The following is a 24,331-nucleotide window of genomic DNA, read 5'->3' as shown; positions in this document are numbered from 1 at the left end:
AAATAGTCCAGGAAACCAAATACAAGACACTGTTACTTTGACAAGTGGAAAAGATTCGTTATCTGGTGCCAGAATAAACAAATCAACCCGGTTGATTGCACTCCTTCCAACGTTGTAACATACATGCTCCACCTGCTGGATGCAGGGTTGGTTTTTAACTCTCTGAAAGTACACCTGGCAGCCCTCTCGGCTTACACCACATCCCATAACAGGGTCTCGTGGTGGAAAGTACCAGTGGTTAAAGCCTTCATGGAAGGAGTAAAGAGACTTCACCCTCCTATTTCGAACCCACCGCCAGGATGGGACCTCAACGTGGTGCTAGCTAAGCTCATGGGCCCCCCCTTCGAACCCATGCATAAAAGTAGTCTCAAACACCTGACTTATAAAACGGCCTTCTTAGTAGCCATTACCTCCATAAGAAGGGTCAGTGAAATTCAGGCTCTGTCAGTGCAAGATCCTTTCTTTACTATCCACAAGGACAAACTGGTTTTACGCACACACCCTAGGTTCTCACCAAAATTCATATCCAAGTTCCATGTAAACCAGTCCATCGAGCTTCCGGCTTTCTTCCAAAACCCACAAAGCTCGGCTGAGGTGAAACTACACACCCTAGATGTGCGTAGGGCGGTCTTATACTATGTAAATAAAACCAGACCGCTAAGGAAAACAGATCAACTGTTTGTCTCCGTAGCTACAGGCAGAGAGGGGGATCGCGTCTCTAAGGGCGCTATCTCTAAGTGGATTATCAACTGTATACAGCTGTGTTACTCTCTTTCTGAAAAGACTCTGCCTTTTACGCCAAGGGCCCACTCTACTAGAGGCATTGGGGCCACTCTGGCTTTCATTGCAAATGTTCCCCTCGACACCATTTGCAAAGCAGCTACTTGGAGCTCTATTCACACTTTTACTCAGCATTACTGCATTGACACTCATTCCAAGACAGATACACAAGTGGGACAAGCGGTTCTAAGACACCTGTTTGCTCATGACCCTTCTCACATCCCACCTCCTTCTTCTGGTACTGCTCGCTAATCTATGCACAGCATGTGATCTAAGCAGATTCCACAAGCCTCAGAAGGGATACATTACTCACCGTAATCGTATTTCTGATGCTTGTATCTGCTTAGATTCACATGCGACCCACCCTTCCTCCCCTCCGAGAGAAGGCGCATGGTTGCTTGTAGTCTTACCTTTCTGTCTATCTGCTTGGACTCTCTGTACTCACGCTACTCCTCATGCTACCTCATGTCAGGAAAAACACAATCTGGGGATCCTAGACGCGTGAGGGATCATGGGTACAGTGGACGTCACACTAGGGATAGTATTACTGGCACGCCCTGTGTCGACGCCCTTTTTCGATTTTCGAAAAACAAACTGTAATACTCCGCAGCTTCCACTAGATGTCGGCCTATGCACAGCATGTGAATCTAAGCAGATACAAGCATCAGAAATACGATTACGCGATTACGGTGAGTAATGTATCCTATATATATATATATATATATATTTTATATTATAATAATATTTAAAAAAAATAACAAAAAAAGGGGGAGAACAGAAAGGTGCAGTATAAAAATGGCAGCAGAGTACTTCCCTCAGGATGGCCAGGATTGGTCTGAATATGAGGAAGATACTTACCAGATCGATGACGTGGCGATGGCAAACAGCCTAGAAAAAGTGCTGAGTTCTTCATTGGAGACCAGCATCTAAAGAGCTGTATCTGAAATGCTCCTGCCTATCCAGCAGCGCCTGGACGACATGGAGGAGCACCTACAAGAAAACTCCATACCAAAAAAGAAGACACAAAAAAGAAAGCACCTTTCAGATGGGGGATGTACTCCGGCTCGCTTGAGTAAAAACTCTACGACCCCCCCCCCACCCCTGAGCAAGCCAGAACCAGCCACCGCTGCTCTATCAGACGCCTTCTCCAGGCTGGAAAAGGCATTTTTGGATAGGAAGGGAAACCCCTTCCAATGATGGACCCTTTTACCCCGAGGAAGAAAACAGGGACACTAGACCCTCAAGCCCGGAGGGTTACCGACAAGGCTCTGATCAAGAGGGATTTGACTTTGGCAATCAATCCCCCACCTCTTCAGACGAGGACACACAAACATTAGGGTCACAACCCTCAACATCAGGGATTGCGGCAGCCCCCATCCCTAAGAAACCAACAAAGGAACTCTCTCCTTGTAAGGGGAGGTTTACTCCAGAAGACTTGGTACTTCCCAGATCCACCGACTGGGAACCATCGCCGAGAACATCAGAGTACATAAAAGACAGGTTACACAAACCCCTGGACAAGGAGGTTAGAGCGAGACTCAGGTCGGAATGCCCTCGGCCGGAGATTCCAGGCAAAGTGGCCCTGACACCGGAGTTAGACTCCAAAATGATTACCTTTCTAGCGAAACATGTCAAAGGCTCACAGAAAGGCATAGATCGCACCTGGAGGTCCGGCCAGGACATGGTACTGGACGTCACGGGTCCTCTAGCAATGATGATGGACCTAGCCGAAGCAGCCATAGCTTCTGGAGACCCCATTGATCCACTAATCCTCTCTGGTTGGGCCCAGAGAGCCATCCGTTTGCTGGGTAATGCCAGCTGTGCCATCTCAGCGGAACGCCGCAAAGGCATCCTTTACAAGATTGACGCCAAACTAAGTGAACTAGCAGAGACCGAATCCGGGGCCAAGGCACAGGGTCTGCTCTTCGGTGATACCTTCATGAAGGAAATGTCCAAGTTCGTTGGCACCTTCACAGCTCTAGACAAAGCTCAAGCCTCTATTAAGAGTTTTCTCCTCAAAAATTATCTCTAAGGCCTGTCGAGTAGGGGTCGCTCTTCCAGCCGATACTTTTTTGATCGAAGACTTCAACAATCCAGAGATCAACACAACACCTGGCAGGACTGCTCAGATACCTTCTTCCCTTCAAGAGGGCGAGGAAGAGGTCGCGGTTGGAGGAGAGCCGCTCGGTACCCAGCACAACAACAAACCACAGGTCAGTCTACCTATAGCAGCGCCAGCGTCACAAACGCCTATAAGAGGGAGGCTAGCTCCTTTTGCGCATGCATGGGATTCCTTATCAGGGGATGCATGGGTCAGAGACGCAGTTCGCGGTATGCGCCTAGAATTCCTCGCACAACCCTTTCAAGCAGGTTGCCCCATTCCGATTACAATGTCCAAAGAGGACGAGATAGCACTAGACAAGGAAATTAAGAGCTTAGCTTTGAAACAAGCGATTCGCCCCTGCACAAGCCAAGGTGGTTTCTTCAGCCCCATATTTCTGGTGCGCAGAAAGCAAAAAGTACGCCCAGTGATGAACCTAAGGGCTCTAACCGGCTTTATCATTTACTGCCATTTCAAAATGGAGGGTATTCATATGCTCAGGGACATCCTGAGGCCCAACTACTGGCTTATGCGTCTGGATCTGAAAGATGCTTACCTCACAGTACCCATACATCGGGACCACGTAAGCTATCTGAGATTCTCCTGGAAGCGCCAAGACTGGGAGTTCAAGAGTTTACCATTCAGACTCTCCTCAGCTCTGTGGGCTTTCACCAAACTCCTGAGACCAGTAGTAGCGCATTTAAGAGGACAAGGTGTTCGGCTAATAATATATTTGGATGATATTATTTTCATGGCACAATCTCAAGCTCTGGTAGAGCATCGGACCAAGCTGGCCATAAACCTGCTAGACAGTCTCGGATTCCTCATAAATTGGGAGAAATCGATCCTTCACTAATCCAGGAACCTAGAGTTTCTAGGATTTGTAGTAGACACTGAATCTGCTCAGCTCCGTCTCCCGACGGCCAGAATTCACTCCACCAAACGGGAGATTCGCAGACTCCTGCAGAGGAACGACATATCCCTTCGAGACCTAGCGAGGGTAATAGGACTTCTTTCCTCTTACATCTAAACTATATTTCCCGGACCTCTCCGCTACCGAGAATTACAGAGACTAAAAGCCCAGCACTTAAGACGCAGTCTCTCTTACTCCCAGCGGCAAACGCTATCACCAGAAGCGAGAACAGAACTTGACTGGTGGCTCACACACATGGAGGCCTGGAACAGCCGAGCATTCTTCGGATCTGCCCCAGACATAGTGATAGAGTCAGATGCCAGCCGCTCCGGCTGGGGAGCGAGATGCGGTCCAGTGGCCACAGGAGGAACATGGTCAGTTCAGGAACTCGAGATGCATATAAACTGCCTAGAGCTCATAGCGGGCTCCTTCGCAGTACGCTCGTTTGCCACAGACAGAGCGAGCTGCTGTATCTTGCTGAAGATAGACAACATTTCAGCAGTACGATACATCAATCATCTGGGTGGCACCAAATCCTGGCCCCCAGCGGAACTAGCCAAAGACTTTTGGCATTTCTGTCTAGAAAACCGGATTTCGGTCACGGCGGAATACCTACCAGGTCTCACAAATGTAGTGGCAGATTGGTACTCCCGACACATGATCAATTACAGCGACTGGAAGTTCGACAGAGAAGTTTTCCTTCGCCTCCAGCAGGTTTGGGGTCCCTTATCCAAGGACATGTTTGCCTCACGCCTCAACACCCAGCTACCAGTGTTTTTCAGCTGGAAACCAGATCCGGGAGCAACCACGACGGACGCTTTCCTGCAACATTGGACCGAAGGAGTACACTGTGCATTTCCCCCCTTCAACATGATTGCGAGGACCCTGGCGAAGGTCCGTCAGGAACGAACAGAATTAGTCCTCATAGCCCCGGTCTGGACCTCTCCAGTTCTTCTGGAACTTTCTTCGGATTTTCCAATCCGTTTACTCCGCTTTTCCGATCTCCTGTTTGATCCATCGGGGCAGTGTCACCTCCTACTCCTCAACGGATCCCTGAGCCTAGCAGTTTGAAGGATTTCAGGTCCAGATGGAGAGTTCCCGGCATGTCACTCATGGCGGTCAGCCTTATTGAATAGAGCTGGGCCCCCGCTACTCTTAAGATACTCCAATTCATGGAACACCTGGAGAAACTGGTGCCAGGACAAAGGATTACATCCAGTTTCAGCACCTATAGAGGAAATTCTAAATTTCCTAGCATCCCTAGTTGAAGGAGGTCTTGCCTACAGGACAGTTAACGCTTACCGTTCTATCTCAGCAGGCCACAACCTAATACAAGGGATCCCAGTATGAGAACATCACCTTATTTGCAGACTTCTCAAAGGTGTTAGACTTACAGTCCTGCCTCCGTCTCCCTACGGCAAGCTTTGGGACATTAACAAAGTGCTGAATCTCTTCTTATCTTGGCTAGATAATGAGGAATTATCCCGCACCGCGTTATCCGGCAAACTCACTACACTACACTGCTCTGCCTCGTCTCCTGCAGGAGAGTTTCTGACGTCAGAGCCCTCGATCTAGCGGGCAGCACCTTCTCCCCCGATGGCATAGTGTTCCATATAAATTGGCGGACGAAGTGCAACTCAAGAGTGATTTCCTACCCTGCTTTTACAGACTAGCCCAAGCTCTGCTTAGTCAGTTGCCTGAAGGCCTACGAAGAGGTTACGGCTCCTCTTAGAGCTTCTCCTAATGGGCAACTATTGATAGCTTTGCGCAAGCCCCATAAAGCAGTTTCTGCTCCAACACCAGCACGCTGGGTGCGTTGGACCTTAACCCAAGCAGGAATAGATACCTTGCACTTTGGAGCCCACTCCGTGAGAGGAGCCATGGCTTCCAAGGCCTTCCAAGTCGGAATCCGACTGGAAGATATCATGAGAATGGCGGATTGGGCAAATGAATCTGTATTTAAGCAATTCTACCTGGAAGTGGTAGAATAGCCGGCATCCATTGTGGTAATTAAGCTTTGAATGAGCATAATGGGAGCCTCCGGTCTTGACATGGAATAAAGATTTTCAGTAATAACTTACTAGAAAGTCTTAATTCTATTAAAGACACGGAGGCGAGCATTATCCCACCCGGTGAGAAATAAGAATGTATCATGCTCGATAATTATTATATATACATTGCTAATAATGTTCCTTCATTTTGAATGCATGACTGTTTCTCAAAATAACAGTGTATTTCTCTCCCACCCCTCTATGGGAACTAGGGTTGTAATATACATGAAGTAACTTGAATTCTCTATCTCTCTTGACAGCGTCAACAGACAAATCCACCTAATCCACAGCACGTTTCTGCCTTCTGCTATGAGATGACTTCAGTTCCAATTCTTCTATCGGCCAAGTTCGCAGCCTCGAAAGAGGAAGTTGCATCATGTTCAGGACTGTTTGTGGGGACTTGGACACACATTGGAGGACCCAGGTCACGTGTTGGTGACCTCGAGTTGAACTTTCCTCCGGACCTCTGGGAAATGAAGTTTAATGTTGTTTAAAGGACTTTAAAAGACATATTATGATATTGTTTACTTGTTATATTGGCTGTATATGTTTTTTCTAGCACACCTTATGCATGCATAAGGTGCGGGAGGATAGCTTAGCGGCAGCGTACGCGTCTTGGAAGCAAGACGACACGAAGCAACACAGGTTCGATCCCCGGGTCCGCGCTTAGATACCTCTGGGTGTTTAAGCGCGTTATAAATACGTAACTAAGACAAAAAAAAAACAATTACGCAACTAAGAAGAAAAAAAACAATTCCTGTAACAGCGCCTCGATGCCCACGGGCTGTGTGAGCGCTTTATAAATGTAAAAATAAAAAATAAAAAATAAAATATGGTACTCTGGTGCACTGTAAGAAAAAAAAATATCTTGCTGCTGAGCTTTTTCTTTATATATTTAAATAAAGAAAGAGAAGCATAATGCTCGCCTCTGTGTCTTTAATAGAATTAAGACGTTCTAGTAAGCTATTATTGAAAATCTTTATTCTCAATCTGCTTTGGGCTCTTTTCTCCCCTATAACCCATGCAATGCAGGTAGGCTCTTCCGTCTCCTGGTGCTTAACATACTGCTCCACAAGAGGCAAGAGGAGTGCTGACCTGAAGTCAGATGTCTGAACCACTCCACTGGAGTGCCTTGGCTCCTCACTGTCCACTCTGACCGTTTAGCTCCGAGACATCTGTTAGTGGATGTATCAGGACAACCAATAGAGTCTAAAACTTAAAGTACTATGTTTGATGTTTAAGGTGCTCCCTTCTGAAACTGCTCGCTTTTACAAGGTTTTTCTTTGCTAAATACAAGTTTGTAATTGAAGAGTACATACACTGTACTGTAGAAAAACAAATATTTTGTATGTTTTCTATTGATTTAATAATGACCTATGTTCTTTTTATTTGTAGGAACTCTGTCTGAACATTATTCCAACCTTTGCCAATCTTATAGATTACCCTTCTATGAAAAATTCTTTAATACCAAGAATCAAAAATGCTTGTCTGCAAACCTCCTCTCTTGCTGTAAGTATATGGGTGTTCTCTTTTCATCAAATTGCTCAAAACATGATTGACAGGGAGCTTCATATATCCTCCTTTGTTGATTGTAACACAGTTCAGGCTACCAGAACAATAAATGTTTAGAAACCATGACCTTAAAATGTGCAACACTATAAGAATTTCCTTTGATATTTTCTCACATGTAGTTAGGGGTTTCCAAGAAATCACTTCTTTTTTGGCAGGCTGGACATTGCTACCATTTATATATTTATTAGTTTTCAATCGAATACCGTACTGTGCTACTCATGTTTCTAAGCCAGAATTAATTTTGTCAAAGCATTTGTGCAGTATGGCTGGTCGGTAGAGAATTTTAAACATATGTCTCAATTCAGAATGCTGCTTGAATAAGCAAATGAGCAGCCCATAAACAGTGATAGTAGTAATTCATAGTTTCATTTGAATTTTGTTATTATCGTAACACGTGTTACATTGTTATAATTAATTTACTACAATTTATCTTTTACACTAGATACATTTGCAGTAGACAATTATGGGCGTGTGTTTGTGAGAGGGATATAATGGTCTAAAGTGCACATGCAATAGCCAACCAACTGTTGTCTCCATAGCACCGGGCAAGGAAGGTGATCACGTTTAAAAGAAATGCCATCTCCAAATGGATAGTGAAATTCAAACAGCTCTGCTATATTCTCTCAAGCAAAATGCTGTCTTTCGCACCAAGAGCTCACTCTATCATGGGTACAGGAGCTACTTTGGCCTTTATTGCAAACATCCCGCTGGACACCATTTGCAAAGCAGCTATATGGAGTTCTGTACATAATGTTACTCAGCATTACTGCATTGACACACATTCTAGAGCAGATTCACAAGTGGGAAATGCGGTGCAAAAAATCTATTTGCTGCTGTACCTTCTCACAACCCACCACCTTCTCCAGACACTGCTCACTAATCTATGCATAGCATGTGATCTAAGCAGATCCACAAGCCTCAGAGGGATACATTACTCACCATAATCGTATTTCTGATGCTTGTACATGCTTGGATTCACATGCGCCCATCCTTCCTCCCCTGTGAAGTAGAAGGTGCATAGATGTTTTCTGACTTCATCTACTCTTATATGCTTTATTACATCTGTACTCATGCTACACTTCGTGCTACCTCATGTCAGAAGCAAAACAATCTGAGTGACCTCGTCACATGAAGCACCATGGGTACAGTGGACGTCACACTAGGGATAGTATTACTGGCACACCATGGCAACATTCCTTTTCGAGTTTCGAAAACAATGTAATACTCTGCAAATACCACTAGATGTCGGCCTATCCATAGCATGTGAATCTAAGCATATACAAGCATCAGAAATACGATTACGGTGAGCAATGTATTCCATATACGATAGATCAGTGGAAAGGTTAAGTTTAACCTAACAAAAGTTATTCAAAAAACACTAGCGAGAATGTTAAGGTTATAATGTAATGTACTGTGTATGCCAACTTTCAAATGTAATGCACATAAATCAAACATCTCTGTAATGTTAACTCACCCTTTTGTTTATGTTGTGTTGAATTTATTTTTTTTAATATATTTTGTAATGAGTGTGAAGTATTTGCTTTTGTATAGATTGTGTTTGAGTGTGTATTATATTACGTTTTTTTATGTTGTATGTATTATGTTTATTTAATGTATTTAATCAATTAATCAATTCATGTTTATTTTGGCATTTGACATTCCGCACAAAGTGGAAACACAAAGACATTGATATAAAAATGTTATTCAACCATGAGATAAAGACTATAAATGTGTGAAACTTTTGAAAGCATAGCAAGCATTCACTCGCTTATAAAATATGGATAAAATAGGTAGCTTTCTACAAATCATGAGCATATTCCTTACGAGTAATAGTTTCCTTTAATTTTAAAAACAGTCATTACAAATAAATATAAAATTCTTAAATACAATACTGATTTCCTTCTATTCAAAGCCTGTCTCAAATACAACTGTAAACCCCAACAAGTCCTTGGAGAATTAGCCCATAGAAGATACATTAGAGCAGGATGACATTGGTTAAATCAAAGCTCATGTAATATTGGGGTTAGTGTTCTTGCTTTTCTAGAGGCATACAGCAAACCGATGAGAATAAAATACAGAATATATTCTACAAGGGCTTGGTCTAAAGAGCATTCTTTAACATCAAAATCACCTGACCATAGTGAGGTTGTTGCTCTGAGAGGGAGGCAATTGAATCTTGCTCTGGGGATAATAATCCTGTTGGCCATGCCAAATAATTTGGTATTGTGGGTTCTGAAATAATTGCAAGCTTTCGATTAGCCGATTTGACAATTTCCATCAATTCCCACATACCTTTTATGTACAGGGTCAGCTGAATTTTCAGTTGTCTTGCCACAGATGGGAGCAGCAGGGTAGGCTTTGTAAAGTGCAGTTGTGCATTTATTTTCTCAAGACATTCTCTTACATTCTGAACCCATGGAATATCAAGGGCTTTAGGTTTGGAAAACAATTGATATGATATGATATGATATGGCATTTGTAACGCGCCTATACACAAGTGTTTCAAGGCGCGACGAGGCAGGGAGGGGGGAACAAGGGGAAGACAGACAACGATCCTACTAGGCCAGGTGTCATTCAGACCGCGCAAGTGCAGGGTTAGGGGGAAGGGAAAAAGTGCAAGGGGAAGGGTGAGGGGGGTGGGGGAGTGCAGTACAAATAAGTAGAATAGAAATAAAATAATAAATAAATAGGGCCAGCTGGTGGCAAGTGTAAGGTAAGTGCAGACAAGTGCTGGGGGGGGGGGGCTGTAGTGATACAGCGACAGTCCCGCAGTGCAGGTGTTGCCAGGGAGGCAGTGCAAGTGAAGAGTGACTGGGCCCAGGACCGAGGTCGGTGAGAGTAGCCCAGTTGCAGAATCAGTGCAGTTTTGGTGAAGAATTTAGCAGGGGAGAGGGAGAGAGAAAGCAGAAGTGAAGAGGAAGGTTTTGAGGTGCTTCCGGAACCAGAGATGGTTCTCCTCAAGTTTCAGGGAGGCAGGAAGGCTGTTCCAGAGGGAGGCCCCTGCCGCGGAGAGAGATCTACCCCCAGCTCGTTGCTTCGAGAAGCGGCTGACCCTGAGGGAATTGGAGACGGATGAGCATAGGGCTCGGGAAGGAAGATATTTAGGAAGAGAGAGTTGAAGGTATTTAGGCCCCAGGCCCCAGAAGGCCTTGTGGACAATGCAGAGGGTTTTGAACTTAATCCTCGCAGCCACTGGGAGCCAGTGTAGAGATTTCAGTCCTGGAGAGATACGGTCCCTGGGCCTTTCCATTATATTCAATTGTGACAGTCCAGCCTTTTGGTTTCTCCAGAAGATTCAGAGCTATTGCAGAGTTTTCTGGGCCATTATATGATCTTCTAAGAAAGGATGTGCCTAATTCGATGTGTACACCAAAATTGGGGACTGAACATGGTAACCCTAGCAATGCTTTAAAAACGTTACTGTCCACTTTGGATTCATAAAGTGTGGTTCCTGAGGTGGCGCTGTGGAGCAGCCCAAGATGGCTGCTTACCCTTGGAGCTCTGTTTGGCTCTGGCACATATCCGCCTGCATCTGCGGTTAGCATTTGTTTAGACACTCTTTTTCCAGCTGAAGTGTTGCCTCCTCACGTTGGGCTGCCTCCTGCGAACTTTCGTCCCGATCCGGACCCCGGGGGCCCATCTGCGGGTCCTTTTCTGCGGAGGCCTGCTGCCTTGCTGGGGCTGTGGTGTGCGCCTGGCCCCCGCCCTCCCCTCTTCGTGATCCTGACCGCCTGTGCCGCGGCGCACCGTGGGACGGGACGCCCGGGTGCTCCGCCTCTTCCCCCGGGGCTTGTTGGATTGTCTGCGGCCCGCCGGGAGTACGGCATCTGCAACATCGCGGCGGCGGCCCCTCCCCCCGTGTGTGCCACCGCGCAAGTGATTACCTGCTGGGGCCTGCGCGGGAGTGCGCCCCGTCCTCTACGCCTGCCTCCAGCCCGGGGCTTGCAGCGCCGGACTACACTGAGCTGCTGTGCCGCGGCCTGACTGATGCTCTGGAGCGGGGATTTCGAGCGGGCGCAGAGGCCCGTGCTGGTCAGGTGAGGGGCGAGGGAGAAGCCCGCTCTCTTGAGGCCACGGCGCCCCCTTACCTTTCTTGGCCCACTGCTGTACTGACCACTGGGTGCCCCTTGACTCCCTCCCCTGCCTGTCCTGGGCCATCATCACCAGCCCACGCACCTTGGAGAGTGCGCCTTAGGGATCTTGACTGGATGGCTCCGGGCACATCCTCGTCCGCGGCCACCAGGGCACAGACTGCTCCATAGCCCCATCTGCAGCCAACATCCACGGCTCGGAGGCCACTTGGAGCGCGGGGTGCAGGGCCCCATTTCCGCCCTGGTTTTGTGGCCGTTGGGCTCCTAGTGGGACTGTGCCTGCCGTGTGGACCCTGCGCCTCTCAACATTTCAGGGGATCATGCCCCTGCTTCACAACGACAACAACTGCCGGATACCAGCTGGCCTCTGTGAGCTGCCACCCTCTCTCTGCTGACCCTAGTGGTGGCCCGACGCCTTCCAGCCGGCTGAGATCACCTTGCCCCTGTGGCTGTCAGAGCCCCGACACCCTACGGTCACAGGAATAACGCCCGCTGCCCTCCTGTCCTCCAATCCTCTGGCCACCCACCCTCCCTCAGTCACTGCACCTCTGGCCTCTGCCACCCCTGAAAGGAAACCAGCAATGTCGAACAGATCCAGGGGGACCTCCAAAGGGGGGGCCATGGATAAATTCACCAAATCAGTTCCGAGGGGCGAAATGGGGCACGCATCGTCCCTGCAAGAGGAACCAGAGGCTGACCTACACCCTAATGCAACGGCCCCTGATCTGACTACACTCATGGAATCTATGGCCAAAAACTTTGCCTCCTTTCATGAGAAGCTGGATGACATCAATGCCAACGTCACCTCCCTAAAGACACGGGTGGATCTGGCGGGGACCAGAATTACTGACGCTGAAAACAGGATATCAGCAAATGAGGATGAGATACATGTATTGCAGGACACTGTTGCCTTCTTGTCGCGCGATATGAAGAGTGTGCAGGCAAAGTGCGATGACCTCGAATCGCGCTCCTGCAGAAATAACCTGCGCATTATAGGGGTTCCTGAGAACGCCCTTAAGGGGCGCATGGAGGACGCGGTTGAAACCTTACTTAAAGACTTGCTAGGCAATCTGGCTCTGTCACCGTACTTCACAGTTGACCGCGCTCACCAAGCTTTTTCACCTCGCCCCAAGCCAGGCGATATTCCAAGCCCCATCATAGCCCGGATCCTCAATTATCGGGACAGAGACCTCATCCTCCGCCTGTCGCGGGAGAAGGGAGACCTGCGGCTCGAGTCCCACACCATCAGGATCTTCCCGGACTTTTCGATAGCGGTTCAGCAGGAGAGGCGCCAGTTTATTGGAGTCAAGAAGCTGCTTAGAGAACGCAATGTTCCGTACGCCATCCTATTCCCGGCATGCCTCAAAATCTCCCACAATGGCAAACTATACTTCTTCACTGTTCCGGACGAGGTGGTAAAATTAATCGAGGCACACATACCACTTCATAATCCAGCGGGGGAGCTCGCCAACAATGATTGACCAAGAATGACATGGCCTGACGCTAACTAATCTATACAGTAAATCCATGTTTTGGATTGTGTTAATGGCAATAATGTACTGCAACTTCAGCTAATCAAGCTCCCTCCGCCCTGGACCGGGCCATGGCTTGACCTGGGTGCGGGGCACACGGATTCCCCTTGCACACCTGGGGAGTCGATATGGCCATAAGCCCTAGGTATCTCCTTAGTGTCATCTCACTTGCTACGATCGGCTGGCTCTGGGGGCCTGCCATAGGGTCCGTTTTCTGCAGAACATCTCTTTGACATACTCACTGTCATGCATGATACTTGAAGTGCCGCCCACACGGGAACAGCACACCTCACTGTAATTGCAAGGCTTATGTTATGTTTGATGTCACTGTTTGTTGGCCCCTGTTGGGCACTTACTGGGGCTTTTCCCTGTTGGGTTTGGCCCTCAGACCTCTCTACTTCAGGGAGTGTCGGTTCGGTTGGTGACACCTGCATTGTGGGATGGGAGAAATCCACAGCAAGTTGGGGGTGGGCAGTGAGGGTGGAGGGGGGTAATGTTGGGGCTTTGGGACATGTTACAGTAAATGGCAGAGGCGGATTGGCAGACCGCATGACATTGGGGCGCCCGTATTGGAGAGGGCGTTGTCCTACAGTTGGGCTACGACAACAGTGGTGGGATGTACACTAGACTTTTGGAATGCCTACAACTGTTATACCCGGGTACGCTCTGGTATTGGGGGACGGGTTCAAGGCTCCGAGAATCATGGTATATGTCAATGGACATGGATGCACAACATTGCTGGAGATGCACCCCGCGGGCTCCATGGGGGGGGCGGCCTCTGCCCTGGTCTCGCATTATGACACTGGTGGTGGGATGTTACTTAGATCATTGAAATGCCGGTGACGGCGATGTCTTGGAATTTGCGGGGCCTGAGCGATTACACCAAGGCTCGCAAAATCGTGGTGTACGCCAGCAGACATGGCTGTAAAATTCTGCTCCTGCAGGAGACACATTCAACGGGTCCTCTGTCCAAAGGTATAGCGCCAACATGGGGCTCGCACAGATATTTCACCTCATATTCCACGCGCCAGAGGGGTGCAGACGCTGATCCATTTGTCACTTAAATTTGTTTTACATAACAGTTATATGGACCCCGAGGGGAGATGCATTGTGTTGTACTGCGCCATAGCCAACAGGGATTATATACTGGTGCACTCATATGGCCCTAATGTTGACTCTCCCGAATTTGTCGACTGGGTGGCATCCATATTACTAGGGTATGTGGGGGTACAGATCATTTGGAGTGGGGATATGAACTTCATACTTGACACAACGATGGATAGGTCTGGTACGGCCCCTAGGCCCCTGTCTGGCGCAGCGCGTAGACTACTGACCCACAGTGTGACACTTGACATTCACAATGTATGGAAGGCACTCCACCCACAGACGCGGGAGTTCACTTACTACTCCTGAGTACATGACAGTCCCTCCAGGATCGACATGTTCCTGGTGTCCGGCTCTATGCTGGGTAGGATTGTGGAAATGCGGATATTAGCGCGCACTCTGTCCGATCATTCACAGATTCTAATGGCCCTAGAACTGGGAATACCTGATCCTCCCATTAATACGTGGCGATTCAAATCGGCCACTCTACAGGACATTGTGTTTAAGGCAGATATCCTTGCCGATATTCAGTCCTATTTTGAGCACAATGGGTCGCAGTCCACCACCCTGGGGGTCTGTTGGGATGCTTTTAAAGCTTTCATCAGGGGAGCCTCCATTTCTAGAGTGTCCGGAGTCCTCAAAACTATAAGAGCCGCTCTGTCCCGCACCGAAACTAAACTCTGGGATCTGGAGCGAGCCCACCCGGAATCGGTTGACCCGGGTGTTCTCTCCCAGATCAGTGAGGATCTGAAAATCTTTAACGAACAAGCCACTAGGAAGGTCCAGTTCTTCAGCCGTCCGCAGCCTTGCACGGAAATACGGTGAGGGAGATAAGCCCGGCAAAATGCTGGCCGCAATGGCGAGGGGCGAGTGGGGCCAATCCCAAATTAATTGTGTTAAGGACAATCGGGGGGATAATACAGTGGTCCGACCAGCGTATCCTTGAGGTCTTCACAAGCTTCTACTCCGAACTGTACACTCAACCCCCCGAGCACAGTGACTCTCACAGCGGGAGTTCTTGGAGCAGATACCCACCATTATCTCCGATGTAACGAGAGACCAATTAGATTCCCACATTACATTAGATGAAATAGTAGAAGCTATATCTAGTCTCCCTAAGGGAAAGGCACCGGGTCCCGACGGGCTCACGGCTGAATTTTATCAGGGGCATGTAGCTATATTGGCCCCCAAACTGCTTGGGGTTTGGAATGAGTCGCTCCTGGTAGGATCCCTTCCCCCAACATTGCGCGAGGCTGTCATTACGGTCCTGCTCATGCCTGGTAAGCCTAGCGACGACTGTGGATCATATCGGCCCCTCTCGCTTATGAATTTAGATACTAAAATCTTTGCCAAGGTGATCGCTAATCGCTTCTTACCTGTTATGCCATATATGGGACATGATGACCAATCAGGCTTTGTGCCCAGGAGATCCACGTCCCATAATGTTAGACGGCTCCTCAATGTCATGTCACAAATCAATCAGGGTACGAGCGCAGTTGCGGTCACCCTGGATGCTCAGAAGGCCTTCAACATGGTGTCCTGGGGGTACATGTGGCTCGTCTTCGAGACTTTGGGGGTTGGGGCCTAGGATGATTGCATACATCAAGCTGCTGTACACCTCCCCGGTTGCCAGGGTCCGTGTCAATTCGCAAACATCCGCTCTGTTCCCTCTCTTCAGAGGTACCCGCCAGGTAGGTCCGTTCTCCCCGATCCTATTCGCCCTAGCTATCGAGCCCATGGCGGACTTCATAAGGGAGCGCCACTCACACAAAGGGATACGTCTGCAGGGTACCCCCGAAATTATCTCACTCTACGCAGACGATGTACTTCTGTTCGTCAGAGACCCAAATGTCTACCTTGACCCAATACTGCAGGACATCGCCCGCATTGCCACATATTCTGGTTTCATCATTAATTATACCAAATCCAAACTCTTCCCTCTCACTAGCTCCACAGGACAACCTGCCACAGAATATCCGCTCCGCTGGTCCCCTGATGGGATTAAATACCTGGGCATCCAGGTGTCCCTGACCAAAGACGCCCTCCTAGCTAACAACTACTTGGCCGCGGCAGAACAAGCGGGCACCAAGATAGAACGCTGGCGTTCTCTCTCCCGCTATCGCTAGTGGGGAGATTATCACTGGTAAAAATATTGCTCCCTCAACTGCTGTACATATTTACAAACGTACCTATATGGCCTGGCAGGAAGTACTTTGCAGATCTTCACAAGCTGTGCGCTCAGTTTCTGTGGCACTCGGGCGCAGTGCGCAAAAAATGGCTTGGAATGACACTCCGCTGCGATAAAGGTGGGTTCACTGCCCCTGACTTGATGAAGTACTGGACTGCAGCACAGGCACAGTTTGCCTCCTACTGGTACCCCGGGCCCCCTGCTCGCCCCCATGTCAAACTGGAAACCCTTGCTGCATCTGGCACCAATATAATGTCTTTAATATTACACCGTCAATATGAGCCAGACTCCCCCATAGACCCTGTGCACACCACTCTGCTGGCTTGGGGGCGCGTGTTCGCTGCAGAGACCGAAGATCACCCATACTACAAGTGGCTCCCCGCCTGGCGGTTCCCCAGGCTGGAACCCACAAATGACATGGCCCTGACACAACACTGGCAGACCCTGGGATACCGAGCCCTAACTGACTTCTACCCAGACAGCCAATTCATAACACTGCGGACTTGGAAACCGGGCCACTCTGGTTCGCCACTAGAACTTTTACAATATTATAGACTTCGTGCTGCCTTCCGCGGCGCTTGGCCTGAGTTCCCCAATGAACCGCCTGACTCCCCTGGGATTTCCTATATCGCCAACTTGGGTGGGGCCCGCGGTGTGGTGTCTTCATTATACAAACTTCTCCTCGCTGGTACTACATCACAGCGTTCTAGGGCTCGGGACGACTGGGCATCCGAACTGGAGTTAGAACTCACTGACCAACTGTGGGGGAAAATGTGCTCCCACACTAACAGAGTCTCCCTGAACTTCTGATACCGCACCATCCAGTATAAGTTGCTGAACAGGTTATATTACACTCCGTGCAGGATCTCCAGGTTTGCCCACTCTGATCCACGGCCCTGCCCTCGTTCCGGTGCAGAGGATGCGGGTCATTTGCACATGTTTTGGGACTGCTTGGGGCTGGCTGCATTCTGGGGTGAGATCCTAAAAACACTGTCAGAAAACTGTAATACTACTATTGAACCTGACCCGCTGGGAGTGCTGTTTGGGGTATGGGGGGCTGAGGGAACCAGGGGTGCAGCCAAATTCCTAAATGTGTGCTGTATAATTGCTAAGAAATGTGTACTGCAGAACTGGAAATGCTCTTCCCCTCCTACCTTCTGGAAATGGTTGAACTTACTAACTTAGTCACAGAACTGCGAAGAGGAATACCTAAGCACCCTCCCTGTCCACTCCCGGCCCAAAAACATCTGGACTGCCTTTAACAGCTATCTTAACGGGCTAGACGCCCCTTCATCGGCTGACAATTCAATGTGATCTTCTCAGTTGTGTTCCTTGGCTCTGAACGCCCGGTGTTGTCATACCCCCCACTCGGACTTTTTTTTCCCTTACCATCTGTGCATTCCATTGTAATTTATCGATTGTGCATTGTGTCATTTTTGGTCGCTCTGATGTATGTGTATGCCTCGCCTCTGCCAACAAAAATAAAAGTTTAAGTGTGGTTCCTCAGAAAGCTTTGAAGCAAATCGTATGCCTAGGTAGTCGAACTCCTTGGTATACATTGAACATTTTTTTTTTTTATTATGCTTTTTTATTTTGGCTTCATTTATGCAAGTATGTCCTGTAAAATGTGGATGTTTGTCATGTTACGTTGAGGGTGAGTTCAGTTTATCATTTTTGATTTTTGTCTAATGTATTTTAAATGGATCATAAAAAGTACATTGCATTATTGACCTTAACGTTATTAATATTGTTTGACTTTAACTTTTTTGTTGGTTTAACCATAACCTTAACAACACAATTCATTTGTCTTCCGCCATTGCAATACATAAAAAATTGATATATGCACTGTAGTTAAAACCTACTAAGTTACACCCCTTCAAAAAAATATTTAAAAAGATGGTGTTGGCTCCCTATACAAGTTAATTCGCTAGCTACATCATGAGCTAATAAAAATGTCAGTAGAGCTGCCCCTCTTTTTTCAATTCCCAATCTAAGAAGATGTGGCCTAACTAAACTTTTCCTTAAAAACTGAAATTTTGCACAGAATAATTTAAAGTGAGGTAGATTATCTCTTGCTCCAATTTCACAGTCCCAACACCTATTAGCTACAGGACTGAGATTGTTGGTCCATGATTTGTCACCAGTTAGAAGAACATTTAGTCGCATACGAGTTTAAGAGCTCTTAACCATGGGAAGGTTATTGAGCTTAGTCTTCAGAGACATGTTGATCTTTTATTGATAGCCAACATTTTAAAGAGCTAAGCTTGTTTGCACTGGCGCAGTCTTTTTCACGTCAGTTTGCTTCTGCTGCAATTTCTATTTCCTCCAAACATCATGCAAAGACTCCTCATTTGGTAAAGTAATTTGATTGTCAAGGTCCCATATCAGAGACAGTTAAAATAAGTGACCTTCAGCCAGCAAATTTATTAGTGCCCCTTAATAAATTAACTGACTGCATTTTTAACATAATTTGGAAACCCAGCAGCTATTTCATGACAAGATATCTAAGTAGAGCAACAACACAAGTAGAAGCCATAGGGGGAATACCTGGCTCCAACCTACTTACACACATAGGGGTGCAATTCAAAAGACCCAAATTTGATCTTAAAAAATGATTTTTAATCATTTCCAGTCGTTGCTGGTCCCGAATATCCTCAAACATGAGCTCCATACAGAGCAACCAATGAAATGTTAACTTTGAAAACCTCAGTGCATTTCATGTGGACTTGGGCACTAAATTTATAGTAAAACTACAGAAGTCCCCAACCTTAAATTTAGCAGGTTCCCGATTCTCAGTTTATGTGCTATCCATGACCCATTATATGAAAAGGTGGTACCAAAGTATGGTTCATGTTTTACGGCCTTTGTTGCTTTTTTATTTCATTATTATTTGTGAAAACAAAGTTTCATTTTAAAACAAAAAGTTACTGTGAGGAGTCAGGAATGAAACTCCGACAGAAGTTAGCCATGCTTTTGGTTAAAGACTTTTATTAAAAATAAACAGTTTCAGAAAGGGCTTCTCTGACCCTGCTGTAAGAGGAAGTTCTCTACCAAAACCAAAACTAAGGATATGTCTGTGTAAAGATGTCAAAACCAATACTGTGCTTTGTCCAAAGATGATGTTGACCCTCACACTAAAAATAAACTCTTAAGGTGAAATGGGAAATGACTTTAAGCTTGGGAGGTTTAGAAAAGTGTTCACAAAAGAATAATAAATGGCTCCAAAACAAAAGTTCTATCACGATAGAGGTTCTTGTTCTAGAGGGTGGTTCCCTTCCCCTGCATTCCTCTATGCTCTGCAAGGCTTGACAGACAACCATTCTTTTTGCCTTCTTAAGCTCAAAACAATTGACGTACAAACGTGTTTGCCTTGGCAATTGTATTTCCCAAAACCTGGTATGCTTCTCTGCCAAGCTTTTATTTCTCTTCTCCTTGACAACGCAATGCCTATTCTAGTCCTGGTGTTTTTTTTTCAGGACTTATTTATTACACACAGGATTATTTGCCTGGCCTATTCTGCAGCCAAGGCTTCTCGTTTCCACACACTTGCGATTGCCTGGTTTACTCTACTGCCAGGGCTTCTGCTATTCAAACGTGTAAGTTCCTGGTATACGCTTCTGCCAGGACTTCTTATTTTCACACAGGGCTTCTACCCTTACCCAAAGTTGCATGTACAGTTAGTTTCTCAATCTGTCCTCTGGATATTTGATCTGCTCTGGGTTTCCCTTGTATGTGTATACCATATATTGTTTTGCTTGCAATGGGCTTGTTTTTCGTTTAACAATTCACATCAAGTTAATTTGTTCTTTCTCTCTCGGTTCCTTGTAGCTTAATTGCTTGTGCTTGGTGTTGCCGCTGAGACTCCCCGGGGTCTCCACTGCCTTTGGCTGGACTCACCGGTTCTTGTTGGCATCTTTCGTTTCTCCCACGGTCAACCAGAGAAGGGACTCTTGTTTCACTCTCTTAACCGCTTTCCCTTGGTTCCGAAGTCTCTCGCGGCTCCCACTTCACACGTCTGCTTCTTTCCGTGCTCGGGTAGGTAAAGTGCAGCTCTCGGTCAAATGTGAGCACTCAAGACTAGCTCACCAGCTCCTGACATTCCTGCAGTGGTTCCTTCTTGTGCAGCCTCTTCCTTCTTTGTAGATGAGCCCCCTGGCTCCACTTCGACGGTAATTGCCTCTTGGTTTCTCCACCTTCACAGAGAGACAAAGCTCTCTCCCGCCACATCAGACTTCGATTCCCTATTTTATTTGTCTTTTAAACTTCCCGGCACATGTGTATGCGTGCCACCACGTAGAGCACTCGCTGGGCTTGTGGCCTCTTTCACTCTGTAGTGCTCGATACCTCTTCCTCATCCCAGAATTGGTGTCGTTCTGGGAGATGAAATTCACGTTGGCGAATTGATTTGGAAAACTTGAATAAACATTTCCAGGAGTCGGGCGTGGCTACAGGGCCATGATGTAGGTCACAGATCCCGTGAGCTGGCATCGATCCGTACAGAAATAGGATTAAATAGAAAGCTCCAACAAGTTCTCTCGAAGCCATGGAATTATGAACATGCAGTGCACACGACGTGCAAAGATCGCTAGAAAATAAAGCTTCCTGAAGGCAGTATTATACATATATAGACGGGTGGCCATCGCGACTGTAAAGCGAAGATGGCACCGACACAGAGGTAGAACGAAGCACAGAGCTGCGGATGGGCTCCTGCGAGCGAGAGTGCAGTGTGGAAGGAACAAGAAGGCAGACGCGGCGGAACATACACAGGCGCAAGGACTGCAGCCCACGACATTGTAGCAGCTCGAAATAGCAGTTCGGGCGGAGCAGAGGAAGATACAATGTGGCGAACAAAGGCACATATTGCTACGTAGCCCGGAGAGGATGGAATAGGTGCACATGGGTGAAGGCAAGAGCTGAAAGGCAGAGCAGCGCCTCACGAGGCAGGTTAAATGAGACGATTCTTCCAAATAAGTCTATAACGGCACCAAAAAGAGTAATAAGCAGAAGTCAGCCGCAGAAAGTACAGCAGAATCCAAGATGGCGCCCGGCCAGTAACGGAACAAAGGATCCAGGAAGACATGGGAAATACACTGTGAGCCCCATAACGGAACAAACAGGAAGAAGACTGAGGGGCACACAGGGCCATGACAGGCACAAGAACAGGGGACTTGGTCAATCAGCACCTGAGGTGGATGACAGAGCAACTCAGGGGCCCCAGACAGTAGGAGTAAGTAGTACGGAGCCCAGCCCGGGTGCACGCGATTGAAGAGTATAATACCCCCACAGGCATAGTCACCCGTGGCTCTGCAGGCAGGCGCTGGCACAGAAAGGGCACTCTGTGGCATCATCAGCTAGGACTGCCAGCAACGGACCCCCTGCCGGGCACAGAGAACAGACCAGTGCCAGAAGACATCCCCCCCACCCCAAGGCATAAAAAATAACGTGGCAGTCCGGAGCAAGGCGAACATTGAAAAGTGGGACACTGCACGACGAGGCCACATGACCTGACCCTAAACAGGAGTATAAGAAAATGTGTGTAATCTACCCGGAGAGAGTGCGCATGAGGGGCAGAAGAGGATGAACCTGTGCGTAGTCTACCCGGAGAGAGAGCGCATGAGGGGCAGAAGAGGATGAACCACCAACAGAGCGATATCAGTGCAGTTGAGCAGAGCCCCGCAGAAACAGCCAGGGGGGCGCCAAGGGGAAGGAGAGGAACCGGGCACTGGACAGAGTGGAAGCCCAACACTCAGCAAGTGGCAAGGAGGTGGTGCAAGAGATGAACAACTGAGGGGGCATGATACCAGTAAGCTGCAAGCTATAACGAGTGCCAAGCCAGTTGGTGCTTGCAGGCCTGAGAGATCCACAGTAGATGTTAGCGAAGGAACTGTTACAGTATTGCCACCCGGGCTCGGGGCAGCAGTGTGTGAGCACCAGATAAGAAAGCAGTAGCTAGAGACAGGGGCACACAGAGAAGGTGCACTGGAAGAGCTGCCCAGTACCCCTACGGGCAGAATACGACACTACATGGACTCCCCCTCACAGATGACAGGTAGGACGAGGAGTGCTAAGGACACGGCAATAACAATGTTGTAGAAAGGTAACAGCACTAAAGCTAAACATACGTCCCTGGATACTTTCACCAGACCGACATAAGTGATGGAGGGCACAAAGACACAGCCAAAAAACCCAGATGGAGAGGAAACTCAACTCAACTGCACATGGATCAACAAATCCTGGGGGCAATAGCGGACCTCAAGGCGTCACTAGAACACAAGATACACGCAATGCAAATAGACATGAATCTGCTGAGGCAGGACGTCTGAGCGTTGGCGGAGCGTACCAGAGTATTGGAGAAGGAAGTGACAGCCAACATTAATAATGGCAACGGAGAGCCCCACTTTGAAGCAACAAGTCCAAAATCTGGAGAACCGAGCGGAAGAAGCGGAAGGGCGCGCAAGGTGCAACAACGGACGCATTATTGGACTGCCGGAAGGAGAGGAAGGCAAGAACCCAACCAACTATATCGAAGATAAGTTAATACAAGAAATAAGGGCAGGCACACTCACCCAGGGTTTCAAAGTAGAGAGAGTGCACAGAGTCCTGATGAGGAGACCCCAGCCGGGTGCCCCACCGTGGCTAATCATAGCCAAAATGTTGGATTATAAAGATAGGAAAAAAATATTCTGCAAAGGGGGCACCATCCACAGAGTGTCAGCAACCATCACTGCGTACCCGGACTACACCTGGCAAGTGCAGAAAAAGAGGATGGATTATGGAACAGTGAAAAGGAGGTTGAAGGCAGCCCAACTCAAGTTTCAACTTTTATATCTAGCCAAGATGAAAGTATTCCATAAAGGCTGTGCCATATGCCATGGGAACAGCGCGACCGAGTAGAAGCAGAGAATGATAAGTGACACACTGATGGGGGTTGCAAATGTGAAAGGGGGCGGAGGGAGAAAGTATAGAATGGTGGGTGATAGAGACACTTGGACTATTAGCGAATCACACTTTGTAGCCTATGTTATATAACAAACATGGGAGCGACACGCGCAGCGCAAGTAACAGCGACCCAGGGTACGATACTACCCCCCACAGGGTGTTAAGAGTGGATACTGGTAGCATGGTATCCACCTGCAGCGCTCTAAGTACTGTCATTGGGCCGCGAACAGAGGGAGGTGCAGGGAGGCCTGAGATCCCGTATCGGAGCTGGGCTAAAGTTGGGGTTTGTTGGGGGGGAGGGAGGGTGTTGGGGAAGTTGGGAGTGGGGGCCTACGGTACGTGACAAAACAGATGCAGAAGGAAGAGATGGGACAGAGGGGGTGGCAACTCGGAGAAAATGGGAGAAATTAAGATAATATCCGGGAATGTCAGGGGTGTGAATTATTAAATCAAATGCCACAGAGTGATGACCTATCTTAATAGACAAAGAATAGATGTGGCATTACTGCAGGAGACCCATCTGAGCAAAGAGAAACTAGAGGTTGTGACCCGTAAATGGAAAGGGACAACCATCGGAGCTACATATTCAACGTACGCCAGGGCAGTTATTATGTGGATAGCACCCCAAGTTCCGTTTCAGATGTTGAGATCAGAAGTGAACAGAGACAGGTGTGGATTAGAGGGTGGTTGGAAAATAAAGAAATATGCATTATTAACACATATGCACCAAACCAGGACACCACTGCTTAGCTCAGGATCCTAAACACCAATAGTAGCCATTGTATGGATAATACAGTGATATGGGGTGGGGATTTTAATTGTACGATGAACCCACTCATGGATAGGTCAGACAGGAAATTCACACACCTGACCCCAGCGGCTAAAGCCCTAAACTTCCTGATACAATCTTTCAGCCTGACAGATGTGTGGAGAGAGCATCACCCTCCGGAGAGAGGATATTCACATTTCGCTGCCCTGCACAACCTACACACTAGACTTGATTATATTTTTATGGGGACGGATACAACGCAAGAGTTGACACAAATAGACTACAAGGGAT

General features: G+C 47.7%; 1 protein-coding gene across 2 annotated transcripts in view; it reads left to right on the top strand.

Annotated features, from left to right (window-relative positions):
• Positions 1-24,331, top strand: part of SCYL2 (SCY1 like pseudokinase 2) — a 1,629,773-nt gene that overhangs the window by 909,199 nt on the left and 696,243 nt on the right. For both annotated transcript variants that reach the window (XM_069629360.1, XM_069629361.1), the window contains exon 11: positions 7,241-7,354. In XM_069629360.1, the coding sequence (XP_069485461.1) occupies positions 7,241-7,354 (114 nt within the window). The remainder of the gene's footprint in view (positions 1-7,240; positions 7,355-24,331) is intronic.

The sequence above is a fragment of the Ambystoma mexicanum genome, chromosome 12 (genome assembly GCF_040938575.1).
Source record: "Ambystoma mexicanum isolate Mex_15411 chromosome 12, UKY_AmexF1_1, whole genome shotgun sequence".
Classification (NCBI taxonomy): Eukaryota; Metazoa; Chordata; class Amphibia; order Caudata; family Ambystomatidae; genus Ambystoma; species Ambystoma mexicanum.
The sequence above is the reverse complement of the archived record's forward strand: the minus strand, read 5'-3'. Positions and strand labels throughout refer to the sequence as shown.